The following is a 14,961-nucleotide window of genomic DNA, read 5'->3' on the forward strand; positions in this document are numbered from 1 at the left end:
GAAACTAAAAACCTAATTTCTTTAACTACTCCATTATATTTTACCTACAATGTTAAGGTTATTTATATACCACAGCAAAACTATTTTTTTTATCCATTTATTTAATTTCTGTTTATTTATTATTCACATTTGAATAAGCGCTACGTCGTGTGATTGGTTAAAGGTATAAAGGTGACATTTTAAGGAAGTATATGCATAACTCATTTCGAAATATGTTATATTCTTTTTTTACTATGGCAATGCGATCAGATAGTCGCTGAATACAGGCAGCGCAAAGATGGACATTATGGCTATCTATGGGGAAGACCTATTCCCTGCCGTGGGCGTATATAGACGGACATGATGTTAATAAGTGGAATGCGAGAGACTGATAATTTCTGACAATACGAAATCTGCGGGGACAATAAATAATTTTTACAGGTAGTCATCCGAATTTTGAAAAGGCTTGGCTTTAATGGATTTTTAAACTGGGTATAGTAAACTTTCATTTTAAATAAACTCACCTTTAAAGCTGTAACGCCTACAACCAATCACTGTATTATATTCATTGCTCTCTCCCTCTCTTTGTGCAGTCTGCCTTAAATTATTAATTCATGTCGTTTTCTGTACACGATTTGTAAAGGGTAAATCGCCATTATTTCTTATTTACGATTGTGACAAGACTAAGGCCAATTTACCCAACGTGAAATTGCAAACTGCCTAGCTATCTCCTGTTAATTTTAACGATAACAGAGTGCCCTAATTTGCTACCCGAGTAAAACCTACCCGCATTTCACCGAAAGCAAACAGCGTAAATAATATAGTTGAAAACCTTATGGATTATTAGTATACAAAATAATAACATGGTACATTGTTAAACACAAAAGTTTTACATTTGTCGTAATGCCATTCCAAAATAGATTTTAAATAATATATAAATATTTTATTACATAACCTGTCTGCAAATAGTTCATTACATTTTTATGATAAATGTATAATGTAAAATAAGGAATGCTGTAACAATATTTTCTGCCACAATATTGATGAAATTTCTACCCCTTTGTATAGAAAAAAATCGAACTTCAGAGAGCTTTATTTCAACCTTGAAGGCATATTACGTTCAAAATGATATTTATCCTGAAGCTCACTTACGTGATCGGCAATTTTATATCTGAGATAAGTTAAAACGCCGATAGAATGTAAAAAAATACGCTAGACACTGCTGGATATATTTAAAAGTAACTATGTACTTGTAATATATTAATGTATGTATGTACATTGATTTTATTGTCCTTAAATATAATAATGCATCGCATAAAGAAATTTTAATATGACCAGAAATTTATAGTAATTAAGACGAGTAGTAATAAATCTATCGAGCCTCTAGTAAAAATAGTCTCTAATAAAAATAGCAATCTATTACAATTAAAAATTTTTTTGCTATTTTCACTTCCAGATTTTTTAACCCCATAAAATTTAATGAATAACCTAAATATACGTATGTGGCAAATAAAGATGTATTTCGCGCCATCTATAAGAGTTTTTAGCTGCTGTCAAAATTAAATGAATCAAAATTTATCCCTATCATTGTGTATTAAAATTTATTTATATGCAATGTCATACAATATGTACATTAATTCGTTGAACTACTTCTAACATCGACCTTTATGTAACAAAATCAGTATTTTTATTGATTTTCGCCAAATATGAACTTTTAACTATTTTTAATATAAAAAAAAAAGAAGTAATAAAAAAACGCTCGTTTAAAAAACTTTTCCATTAAATGTCACTGTAAATGCTTTCATTGCTATTTTTTATCTGTGTAATTAATTGATTTGTTTGACGATGTGGTGGTGACTGATGAACGAAATTGTCAATAATTCATTGTGATTTATAAGTAGTTTAGTGTAATTATTGCGAAAAATTACCTTATTTCTATCATTGAGAGCATATAAATAATTACCGACAACAATGTGTGATATTAGTTATATTTAAAATGACTGAAGAGAAGTCGGAGGAAATCAATACAATCGAATTTGATCCTATTTTGCCTGATTGCGGTGTTCTGTTTTACGAAGAATGTCCAACTGAGTACATAATACAAAGGCCTATAATATTACCAATAAAATCTAGCACACAGTTACGTTTTGAACAAATTCAACACGAAGCAACAAAAGCGTGGACAGAGAAAAATAAAAATACGAAACAAAGTTAATGTACATTGCTGATTTTGCAAAACTTTAAAACTTCTTAGTATAATAAAATGGCATACACACTCTTCATCATAGAAATTATATCAGCATTTATTTTAGCTTCTACATTGCTATACAGATATGGAGACTGCTACCGAAATCACATCTTGGTCACTGTTTCAGTTCTTACTGCATGGTACTTTTCATTTGTTATTATGTTTATCTTGCCTTTGGATGTATCTTCCGTAAGTATTATAAATTCATTTATTTTGTTATATTAACGATTAACTTATTTTTTAAGCAAATCTTTGTGTTTGACTATACACCAACTGTTAACATATAAGCAAGCAACTTAGTAAACCATTAGTAGTTAAAAAAATACTGTAACTGTTGTCTCTAATGTTGAATGCTCATTTGAAGATCTGGCGAATGATATGCGAGTTGATATTTATGCATAGATTCAACTTTTTGTAGTAGCTAAATTTACTAAAGGCAACTAGCATCAATCCATTGTTACATCTTCCAATTTTTTCTTCAGAAACAATTAGAAGTAAAATGATAAATATTAATAAAAATTATGAAATTCTTTGTTATCCCTTATTATATGAATTATTATAGGCTTCCTTGTGTTAGATTAATTAAATATAAAGCCAGAATGACAATGTAGATAGAAACATATAGTGACATAATTTTAGAAATAACAAAAATTGTTCTTTATGTGTGGTCAAAAATTTAATATTTGTGGTATGCAGGGTAAGGTCATACTTGCAATCAAGTGCAGCCTGGTACGGGGCTACTAATATTAATGTCCCCAGCTATGGCTACATCCTTTCCTTAAACAATAGAGTCCCTTTATTAACCATATCTATTAGCCTAAATAATTTTATAATATTTTATTTTTACTTGTTAAGGAAACTTAAAAACTAGTTACATTTTAACAGGCGACTTATACATCAATGGGTCATTACAAGTTTCCATCTTTAGCATTATTACATACATTGTGAGGACGTGCAAAAGGATCATAATCCTACATAAACAAAAGTTATTCAATAAACTCTATAGCACATACAGATATGCACACACATGCATACAATGTACAAATAAATAAAAAAGTTGTTATTTTAAATTGGATAACCAAAGAAATTGTTCATGTATTTGTGTCTTAAAGCATATGGATTGATACTAAAAACATCAAATTTGAATTCTTGTCTAATTCATTCAACCTACGCAGAGCAAGCAACAAATGAGTTATTTTAAGAGTTACTGTTACCAATAGAACAGAGAGTAGCTTTGGATTTCTCTGCTGATAAGATGGAACATATATTTATAAAGAACTAACAAGCTCGGGGCAATTGACAGAGCCATTTAAAATTATAGCTATATACATGATATCTGCCAACTCCCTGCGCTTCACCAAGAGCAGTATATAGAGGAGAGTAGAATACCATAAATCCTGTATTATTAGTTTAAATTTTTACTTCTTTCAACTTTTTCAGACTGTTTATCGTCAATGCCTACAAGAAGCAAATGCAACAAGCCCAAGTTTGGTGGTCCATGTTAATGACTCCAGCACTGATCCACCCGTGCCAAGTCATTGTCAAAAGCCTTGGAGCTATGTACCAAACTCTGTATTTCCTAACCTCTGGAGAGTGGTTTATTGGACATCGCAATGTTTGACTTGGTATGTATATCTTGTATACAAATTATATATACTCACATGGTACATATGAAACCAATTTGATAATTTGTAAGTGCCTTTTAGCAAGATATTGTACAGACATTAGATTAATTCATAAAGAAAATAGGTGTCGTAAAATGAATACAGTTTCAGTTTTAACTATCTTTATATTATTTGAACAACTGCAATAAATCATTAAATATTTATTTATTCAATTACACTTTATTGTACATGAAAATTCTCTGTAAAAAAATGCAAAAGTAACAAATACATTGATAATAACTAAAAAAAGGAATAATTAATTGGAGGTCCAATAGGCGGTTTTATTGTTCAAGCCAATCTCTACTGGACAACCTTTGGATTGAGATGAAAGACATGAAGGAGAAGACAATTTTAGGGTGTACATAATAATATATGTATATATATATATTACATAACAAAATACTATTCTCATAAAAATACATACAAATACATTCATTACTATACATATATACACATATATAAGTATTTCATTATTAACTGATAATGTTACCAATAAATTCATTTTCTTTATCATTGTGTAGTTGTTAATTTAATTACTCAAACATGTCAGTATTTATCATAAGACTGTTACCAGTTTGTAACATTTTTTATCGTAAATTCCATTCTAAATATTACAATTTTGTATTATTCAGACTTTATAGAACTATTGATAAGTTAATCTGGATAAATAATTTTATAAGAAATTTACTTATTTTTTAATTTAGAAATCTTAATTTATGTCACAATTGTGTTAGTAAAAGAAAGAAGTCTAGAAAAAAAGTTGGTTCATAACATACAATTTTATTAATTTAGAGTTAAATTAGTTCTTAAAGGAGAAAATAGTTCTGTACTAATGACAAAAAAAACTATGTTTTTATTACAATATGTACTATATTCAACAATATCTCTGGATCCATAAAGCTTAGTAACTTGAAATTTGCTAGGATTATTCCCTTTGCTGACTTGAGATTATCTAAGGAAGTCTATGAAATTTCACCCACAAGTGGTGTTGATAGGAAGTTCATTAAATTTGCAATGTGGATGGGGAATGGATATTTTTTTATTAACATTACCTAATATTGATATATCTTTTTTAAATCATTGGCTAATTTTTTAGTTGATTAACCTTTTTATTATTTTTACAGGCTTATAATGCCTATGATGCAGTCATACAGTAAAGCTGGTGATTTTACAGTTAAAGGCAAACTTAAATCTGCATTGGTGGACAATGCTATTTACTATGGATCATATTTACTTATATGTGGTATATTACTCATATATATTGCTTTGAAACCTGGCATATATTTAGATGGCTCGAAAATAAAAGCAATTGCATCTTCTGCAAGTAACACATGGGGTCTGTTTCTGTTGATTCTTTTACTTGGATATGCATTGGTAGAAGTGCCCAGAAACATGTGGAATAACTCGAAGAAAAACTACACACTCACTTACAGCTATTTCAAAATAGCCAAATTAAGCACAGACAAATGTGAGGCAGAAGAAACTGTAGATGATATTTTAGATGTAAGTTTATAACAATTTACTTTTTAAATTCCTTTACTAATTATTTTGTATAGTATAAAAAAAATTGTAATAAGAATCATCTATTTACAGAAAATAAGTGGTAAATTCAGATAATTTTTTTTTGATGAGCTGTATTAGGTTTGTTGAATAATTCGTCATTGTCATAGTTTCAGCCCATAGACTCCCACTGCACGGCATATGCCTCCCCCAAATATATCTGTGGGTTATATACCAAAATCGCCACGCCTAACAAACAGGTCCATTGTGACCTACTATTACAAGTCTCAGTCTTTTACCACTCAGCTATCACTGCTCATATTGTTCATTAATTATCTTTAAACAATATAATACTATTATTAATAACTAATATTATAATAGAAAGGCTTTTTTTAACCTTATCTTTGTAAATCATGTATACTTATATGTAAACAATCTTTGATAACCAGGGTTTTAACACTATGTAAATATTAAAAGGACAAACATTGCAAAAAGATTTTTTTTGAATTAGTGTCAGTTTGCAATGTTGTAATTTATAGTTTCATCTTATTGGAGGCAGAACACGGAGCATTTAGGCTAGAAGTCTTTTTATTATCTCAATCAAAATGACAACCCTTATAAAATTTGACCTGTATAGATAGTCTGCTGAGTTTTTTGATCTCTTGGGAAGACATGCTAAGTTCCTTCAAATCCCTTGATTCCCCTCGAAATTTCTTGGGTCAGGCCACAACTAGACCAAAAGAATTTTGACAGGAAACTTCTGCTTAAGCTATCGCTCAAGGAGGCCAAACCTCAGCTTGATTGGATTGTATAATCAAGTTAAAGATATTTGTTTACATTGTAATGTTGTAATTATTTCAGTTTATAATTACATCATGAATTCATATAATAACAAAATATTCTTTAAATTTTAAATATTACCCTTACAGACTCTAAACTCTGTAATGGCAGCAGTTGGTCCTGGCCACCCATTGCATCGTCATGTTGAAACAATTGTACAGAAATTACCCATACAGCTTCGGGACAGATTGAATTCTCGCGTGGCCCCTGAAAGACCTACGCCACCATCATTCAAGTCTCTTGTCAACTTACATAAAAAGGTATACATGTAACTAATTCATAGTAGGAATTTTTTTTTTTCTAATTTTTTTGAAGTTCATACTACAAGATTTTTATAAATATAGAGCATAATAGGCATTAATGAAAACGCAACATAATTATTTACTGTTTATTACAAGATTATCATTAGTTTAAGCCATCAAAAATCAGTTTTGTACAAAAACAGTACAATTTTCTGGAAGTTATTTCCCCAAATATATTGCGTGTGTGCATGTCTTTGTACCTGTACATACTAAAATGTATTTTATGAATCTTATTTTTTTATAATCCCATAGAATTAAAAGCTCCCATTATATTCTTTTAAAGTACATAGTTTACTTAAAGGTCATTCTTTTATAAGTGTTTAATTAAATTCATTAAAATTACTTGATAATATTGTAAATAACTATTCATGGATGATTTAAATCTTATAAACATTATAATTATTCAGACAATCAAAGCTCTTCATGTTCTGCAACGCACTGAAACCCAATGGGGTCTGATGTTGGAACGCATCTTCCATTTGGAGGACGTAGCGTCAAACTGCAGGTCCCCAGATCGCCGCTTCCAACACACATTTCACACGCCGCGGCCAAGACTGCAAAGAATATTCTACCCGCCTATAATCGGTAAATATCAACAACATAACATCCGATTTATTTATATATATGTGTGTGTGTGTATATATATTTCTTTTGTCTAACCCTACTTCTTTTGTTTGAAGCCACATTATCACCCTACTCTGAGACTGCTATCCTTCTAATAGAATCAGGCGTTACCTCGCGGAAGTCCATCCTAACTAAGAAAGGGACTAATATATATCTACTTCCGCTATGCAGCAGTAGTCGTGCAATGAAGTGCACCGCCCGCCAGCCCGTTGGTAAACACGAGTGACTCGATGTTTGGCACTGGTTGGTCTTACATCTCCTGAGGATACCCTGTGGAGAGGTGAAACACGTGTAGAGTAGAGTAATGGTGGTAATTGTGTTTCGCATTGTTTACTGATGCATAGCAGAAGTAGCTATATATTAGCCCCTTTCTTAGTTAATACTATCCTTATCTATGACACAGTCATGAACTCGCATCAGCATTCATTTTAATTTCTGAGAAGATTGTTTCTATGGAGTTGGTGTATCTTTAGAAGATAAAAAATCTGTCGAAATAAAGATTTCAAAAATTATATTATTTTTTAATTTTTGTTTAACACGGAAATATTAAATTATATAATGGGACTTATTACCTGTTTATAGCCTGAATGCGTAATGTTCTGCTTACAATTCTGACTATCACACTAATTACATGAGTGCAATATAAATAAACAACAACAATATAGTTCACACTGTATTTTAATTATGTAGGATTACCACTAGTCTCAAACAAGTTTTCAGATGATAAGTAGTAGTGCCTTCTATGTACCATAATACCACAATGCGATCGCCTCACCCTATCTTTGGGGGGCGGGATATACGCCTTGCAGTGGGTGTCTATGGGCTGAAATGACGACGAACTCATTGTGGGCAAACGTATATTACATATATTATATATTTTAAATTCATGATACAGAGTGGTACTGGGAATGTTTCATCAAGCCTTATTTCCTGAAAACAATGGCGGTGGTCACATGTTTGCTGTCGGTCGCTGTGGTGTGGTCAGAGGTGACATTCTTCTGCAAGAAACCCGTTCTATCGATATTCGCTAACATTGTGTTAGCAAGTAAGGAAACCTACAATTATGCTGCTATTGTTGTAAGTGTTACTTTCAAGTAAAAACTTAGACATTTTATAATGTCTAATATCTATTATTTATTTATAGGGAAAATGCAGTTAAAAAGTCAAGTAAAAAGTGTTATAATAATAAGAATTCTTAAGTAAATTTTATAATTCTTAAAGGTACATCGTTAAACCTAAAACTGTTAAATCCTTAACTATTTGGTATACATTTAAAATAACAAGATAATACGATTGTCATATTGAAATACAATACCCGGCAATAAATATTGCACATCGACCTTAGGAGTCGGCCATCGGACCATCGGCATCGCACGACTGACAAAAAGTCACATAGATAATAGTGTGGGACAGAGGTAACGCCCTACGAAGCCGAAATTAGCCGATTGTCTCTTTTCGAAAGAACGATGTGCCATATTTATCGCCGGATACTGTACACGTTTTTTAAGGCCAACTAGATAGATTAGTATTGATGCACTGACCTATATAATCGGTAATTGTTATACAGTCCATGTTATAAATATCGAACCATATACTTTCTTTTCTAATAATTGTCACTATTTTAAATCCTACATCTAATTACTAAAGTTAAGTCATAACAACTGTGAGTGAATTAGAATACGTAACTATTTGCTACATCGGTAATTAATACCGATTCTGCATACCACACAAAAATGGCAAATATATAAAATAGGAAATTCTTAAATTAGTCAGAATATATCAAGGAAAAATATCTATATCTCAACCAGTCTAAACTAGTAGCAAACTAGTATTTAAAAAATTCCTATCTATTTTCAGTCAGTCTCAACGCTAATTATCGCGTATATGTTCTACTGCGCGTACTCCACGGTGCTGAAGATCCGCCTCCTCAATCTATACTACCTGGCCCCGCACCACCAGACCAATGAGTACAGCTTGATCTTCTCAGGCATGATGGTGTGCCGACTGACGCCCGCCATGTGCCTTAATTTCCTCAGCCTCATCCACATGGACTCGCATGTTATTAAGGAGAGAATCATGGAAACTTATTACACGCAGGTAATTTTTCTTCCATTTTAAAAGATAACTAGAACATGTGATACCTGATACGATTTTGATATGGTTGCATGGAAGTTAAAGTGGATTCAATTTAGACAATTATAGTCAACCTGTTTACCCGCATGTTTTGTTTGTCTCTCTCACAAAAACATTTATCATCTGTCTTACTCGCAAATTCCAAAAATGGTTTTTGACCCTTTAATAGATAACATCGTAGATTCTATAAAACGTAAATTCAATTCTGTAAATAAAAGAGTCTACAACCTTCACATAACAATATTCTTTTTATATAAAAGTGGTCTACATAATAAGCCCACACTTAGACCTTGGTTATGTATTAGAGAAACTTTGTAATGACGAACAGCCAAACAATCCATATTTGATGTTGCCATTATGGTGTCATGTGTGGGTAGTTCTAAATACTAAATTAAAAACAATGCTAGACGATGACTTCAGTACTTGATATTTAAGGTTTAGTCAGCACTCTGTCCTTGTAATGAGCAAGTCTGATTCATGAATGTGTGCACACCTAACATTATAGTTGTTAATCTATCTTCCGTCGGAGAGACGTTTGAAGGCGCTGGTACATTTACCATCCCTTTATCTGATTTAACAATAGAACAAAAATATTTAACCACTTAGCAGAAAAATAATTAATAATAATTAGTTTGAAGGACACAGTGTCTTTGAATAGTGTAAGGTATCATGCCTTTTTTTCACTGTTTCCTTATACATAAACATATTAAATGTTATTAGTACTTAACAATTTTAAGCAGTTTTATATATGTTTTTCTATTTAATCATTTTGCAGATAATGGGCCATATGGACGTTCTTGGTATAATAGCGGAGGGCTTCAACATTTACTTCCCCATGTTGGTGGTGCTGCTATGCCTCGCCACTTACCTGTCGCTGGGTAGTCGGCTGCTCTCCCTTTGTGGCTTCCAGCAGTTCGTGGGTGATGATGAACTTACCACCGACCTGGTGGATGAGGGTCGGGAGATCGTCAAGCGAGGTCGGTTTTAAATTAATATTAAATATTCAATGTATTATTTTTATTTTCATATATTGTCCAATAAATAATCTCTAGTTACTTAGCCGAAATTATTTGACATATTTTAGCGGACAACTGTGTATAATATTATAATACACTTCTAGTGTAAATAATAAAACTTTGGAATTAATTGCTCTATTGTTATATTAGGAATATTGTGAGTGTACACAAAAGCGCGTCTAAGTTTGTCGTCGGTTTTTCTTAGATCGAGACATGTTAAGAACGCTTGTAACTATAAATTAAAGGGTGCAATTGATTTTCCTTGTAATCAATCTGTATTTAACATCTAATATCAAAAACTAAACCTATTGATTACATTGAAAACAGAGAAACGCAAGCGACAACGCGCGGAGGAATCGCTGACTCGTCGCCGTGACTACAGCGAGAGGTTCAACTACAGAAGCGCGCGCGACAACGACGGAGGTAACACCATTACCTAGCACTCATTTCTCCGCTTCCCCTTACCCGATACACATGTACTGAATATTCTTAATTCATATCTTATGGCAATTCATTATACTTCGGAACATTGATGTCCAAACACATAATTACATAGAACATTATAGATCTATGTATCAGTGTCGCTCCTGAAAGAGCTTTTTTTAAACACTTCTCTAATATTTATTAAGTATTGTTGTTGTATTCTTCAGTTTTTCCCAACAAACAAGGTATCCTGTAAATCAAGGTCACTCGTAATATTTTAACAACGTTGATCACTTGTATGAAGTTATAATTTTGAGTACATGGTTCGACAAAAAAAAATAATATATTATTATTATACCACTAAATATTATTATCAAAATCAAGACAATGTAGTAAGAATTTTTCTCTATCCATTTCTAAAAAACTTTATTAATAATAGTAATAAAAAAGTAAGAAAAAATAGGACACTAAGAGTTTGTGATAATAGTAGAAGACCTGAAGACCCTGAATCAACTGCCTTTTAAGCCATCAGTCATCATTAATCCTTCCATATTGTTTTAATATCTTTATTTCATTGCACCACTGTTTTCTTTTCACTTCTATACTATCCAGTTATTGTGCATGTGCGTCACTTTTCAGCCCACACCGGGCTTTTAAATGACGTGGACTCAGATTACTATGTGACGCCGAGCCCCGAGAGATCCAGCAACGTTGGTTCGTATCAGCGAGCCGAGCTGCCGTACCAGGAAGACGTAGACAAGAGGTTCGGAGAGAGTACCATCCCTACGATTAGAACAGAGTTTGATGACCGGAGGAGGGACAAAATGACAATGCCTCCCCGAGGACTCTTTGACGATGTTTAGTGAATTGTACAGTTAAGTATATATTAGATAAAATATATAGGAATAATTAATTTGTGTAATATGAATAATTATCGGTGCGTATTATTTGTTAGGAGCTGGTTTTTGTAAACACGAAATATTATGAATAAAATCTACAGTCTGTTGCATTACATAACAATAGAAGTAATGCATTTCTGTTAAATAAATATTAATGTATCACTGTTGGTTCGGATATATGACCTTTGCAAAACTTACACTGAGCCGGAATGTAATCACTGTTATAAATAAGTAAATTAACTCATCTAATATAGTAATAATAATAGTTCCATATTTAAATATATTATTTTTCCATAAAAATACTTTGACACAATGTTATATCGTCATGATCATCATCATATCAGCTGATAGACACCCACTGCAAGGCATAGGTCTTCCCCAAAGATTACTGTAATAACCTGTCTTGTGCTGCCGACAGCGCAGAACTTCGCACGACCTTGTCTATGTCACCGGTTCTACATGATATCACATATTATGTAAATATTTTAATGTCTTTTTATATAAAAATTAGCATTATATTATATTTCTTTATAAATAAAAATGCATTAAAAAATTGTGAATATAAAATCATGTATCATATATAAAAAATCGTAGTAGATTTGACTTAGAAATTAGCATTAATGTATCATTTGCTTTCTAATCCCGTAAAAATTACTGAAGGATATCACCATTTTCGTTTAGTAGATATTTGTAATGTGTGTAGACAAACCAGCTCATAATTAATGCCTTACTGAGTATAGATAATAATTTATAAATATCGTTATACTGCATAGTAATTTGAGATTAAATATTAATCACATAAGTTTTAAAAAAGTTTGCATAATAATGAATTTGCATAGCTATATACTATATAAAAATAAATAGAGTGCAATGTATTAAAATTAATTAAATTTGATCACAAACAAGAAACATTTATAACAATGGCCTGTACACCATCTTATAAAGTAAGAATATGATAAAGATTATTCAAAATAACATTACATATTTGCATGTTTATTTGTGAATTCATCCATCCATATATTCATGTTAGATATGCTAAAAACCAGTCTGATTTTTTTTACTATTTAGGCCAAAAATTTTTTATGTTTAATCGAAAAACCAATTAAAAATATTTCAGCTTTGTTACAGAAAATTTAAAAATCATTTACAAGATAAATTTCCTTCAGACGTCACTATGAGAACTACAACTCAAAATTGTTTTTTAACCAATTTTAAATAATTATTAAGTGATATTAAAGATGTTTTATTAGATAGTATGACTAAAAATATATATAAATAAACAAATGTGTGCATAGTTATTAAGAATTAGTGATGTATTCCATGTACAAAATGTTAGATGGCTTCGTCCACACGGATGTTAGCTTTAGGCAATCGTATTTAACGCAAAATAGTTATAAGGTCGACTACTCACGTCAAATTACGTTTTTAGTTACGCAGCTTATCGCTAACGGTATTAATTATTGGCTTTGTTATTGTTTGTAATGCATTCAAATTGATCAAATAATTTAATTATTGTTAATGTTGTTTTGTTTCATTCCATAGATTTATGTAATGCGAGTGCATTAAATTTTTGTGATATAAAATTAGATGTTTCATTAAATCCAAACTATTCCTTAAATTGTAGTGTGATACTAAGATAAATATATAAACTACACAGCATAAAGCAGTGTGTAGTAGTTAATGCTATAGCATTTACTAACTTGAAGCACTTCTTATTGAATATTAATGAATAGATCCCCAGATGAACAAATTAAATCAATACAGCCCAGTGGATCGTCAAGTTGAAGGAAGTGAGTAGGCCATATAACGCGAAGAACAGATTGCCGCTAAGGCCTTAAGGTTCTGAAGTGGAGACTACCAGACCAGCAAAAGCAGCATAGGACGCCAACTCACAAGTTATCGGAAGACACATGGTGCAGGTTGCTCTCAACCTGTACTCTTGGAAATCTATGAAGGAGACTTATATCCAGCTGTGGACATACTATGGTTAAATTGATGATGGTTTGTGCCACCTTATACATCACGTACTGGTAGTGATAAGAACTATGTTTCTCATCTATTATATATCATATCATTTTCCAACAACTTTTCTTATTTAAAAATAAAATAAAAACAATTCCATTTTACTATTTATTATACACTGCGCGTGATTACAAATGGTAATATTACTTAAGGTACGATTTAATACTTTCCACTTTGGTTCTTAATTCGTGCGATGAATCTTTAGCTAAATCTGGCGCGTAGGTTTGGTAGATTTCCTTCAGTGTATTCAATTCCACGGTTTTGTTTAATTCTGTAATATGAACATGTCACATTATTTCATGTATTAAACTGTAGATAATTTTGTGCGAAACAGATATAAAAATAGACGCACCTTTTAATTGTTTAATCAGTATTTCCAAAATATTGAGCGCATCTCTCCTGTGTCTCACTTGGTTGCTGTTTTCTGAGAAAATAAATAATATGTTACACATGCCATAATTGTTATTAATTATAAACCGATAGTTTTCGTTAAGATTATTTTTGCTTCAGAAAGTACAAAATATCCCAAAAAAAAAATGTTAGAGAATCTTCTTTTGAAATTAAAATACACAAATTAGGTGATCTCTTTTTTACATAATGAATAGAAACATAATTCAGGTGAATTTATGTAACCACACGATTCAAGGATTTCAATAAATACGTACGGGGAGCCCCCGAACTTATTTACTGAAAAAAGTCTAGGAAGAATAAGTTTGTAATTTAACATAACAGAATTCCAGCATGATATAATCCTGTGAAAACCAGGCCTAATAAAATAAATAAACATAGTTATCAGTCTCACTAAGTGTATAGTCGATGATGCGGGCTACATGTGCAGTAACGTTAGCGATCGCTTGATCGCGGCCGGTAGTCGCTACGTTATCGGTTTCCATCGGCTCGCCGGTATCACGAAGCACGGAAAGTCGCTCCAGCACGCGCGCTATGGATGTCAGAATCGCCAGCTGCGTCGACCGGGTTGACGTCGCATACGATTGGGCGCAGTGCTCGAAGAATAATTCCTGATATTTATCTGTAATAAATAAAATATAAAAATATCAGAGGTTACAGGTCAATGTAGTGAATCAGTACTGTCTGCTGGCGTAGTCACGCCCAGTAGCCAATCAAATCGTTCTTGATAAGCCCGTATAATCAGCCTATATATTTACTAAACCCTTTCCCTCACCTCGCAGATGCCTAGCATCAGCTTCTTGATTATATTTAAAGGCTATCTCAATCGGGCATCTTCAGTGTACCATGAATCTAAGTTTGTTTGATTGAAGATTGAAAGGTCAATTTTATCAACATCAATTT

The 14,961-nt window shown here is 31.9% G+C and overlaps 2 protein-coding genes across 3 annotated transcripts in view; one reads left to right on the forward strand and one right to left on the reverse strand.

Moving 5' to 3' along the window:
• The first annotated feature begins 1,848 nt into the window (after nt 1-1,848).
• Nucleotides 1,849-13,205, forward strand: LOC137930828 (LMBR1 domain-containing protein 2 homolog). 2 transcript variants are annotated; one of them, XM_068774159.1, is made up of 10 exons: nt 1,849-2,416; nt 3,668-3,852; nt 5,016-5,394; nt 6,321-6,491; nt 6,941-7,118; nt 8,053-8,234; nt 9,015-9,254; nt 10,066-10,267; nt 10,634-10,729; nt 11,369-13,205. In XM_068774159.1, exons 1-10 carry the CDS (start codon nt 2,243-2,245, stop codon nt 11,590-11,592), a joined length of 2,031 nt encoding a protein of 676 aa, XP_068630260.1. In that variant the 5' UTR covers nt 1,849-2,242; the 3' UTR covers nt 11,593-13,205. The 2 variants fall into 2 exon arrangements, with proteins under 2 accessions (XP_068630260.1, XP_068630261.1); XM_068774160.1 differs by having other exon boundaries at nt 11,402-13,205.
• Nucleotides 13,206-13,750: 545 nt separating this feature from the next.
• LOC137930916 (proteasome-associated protein ECM29 homolog) overlaps nt 13,751-14,961 on the reverse strand; it is a 28,586-nt gene continuing 27,375 nt past the window's right edge. The window contains exons 35-37 of the mRNA XM_068774278.1: nt 14,453-14,680; nt 14,003-14,074; nt 13,751-13,921 (exon numbers count right to left, since the gene is read on the reverse strand). Of these exons, the coding sequence (XP_068630379.1) occupies nt 13,794-13,921; nt 14,003-14,074; nt 14,453-14,680 (428 nt within the window). The 3' untranslated portion in view covers nt 13,751-13,793. The remainder of the gene's footprint in view (nt 13,922-14,002; nt 14,075-14,452; nt 14,681-14,961) is intronic.

Source organism: Battus philenor, unplaced genomic scaffold (assembly GCF_028537555.1).
Source record: "Battus philenor isolate CCGP_79_NKW_IND1 unplaced genomic scaffold, ilBatPhil1.0.hap1 SCAF_7, whole genome shotgun sequence".
Lineage (NCBI taxonomy): Eukaryota > Metazoa > Arthropoda > Insecta > Lepidoptera > Papilionidae > Battus > Battus philenor.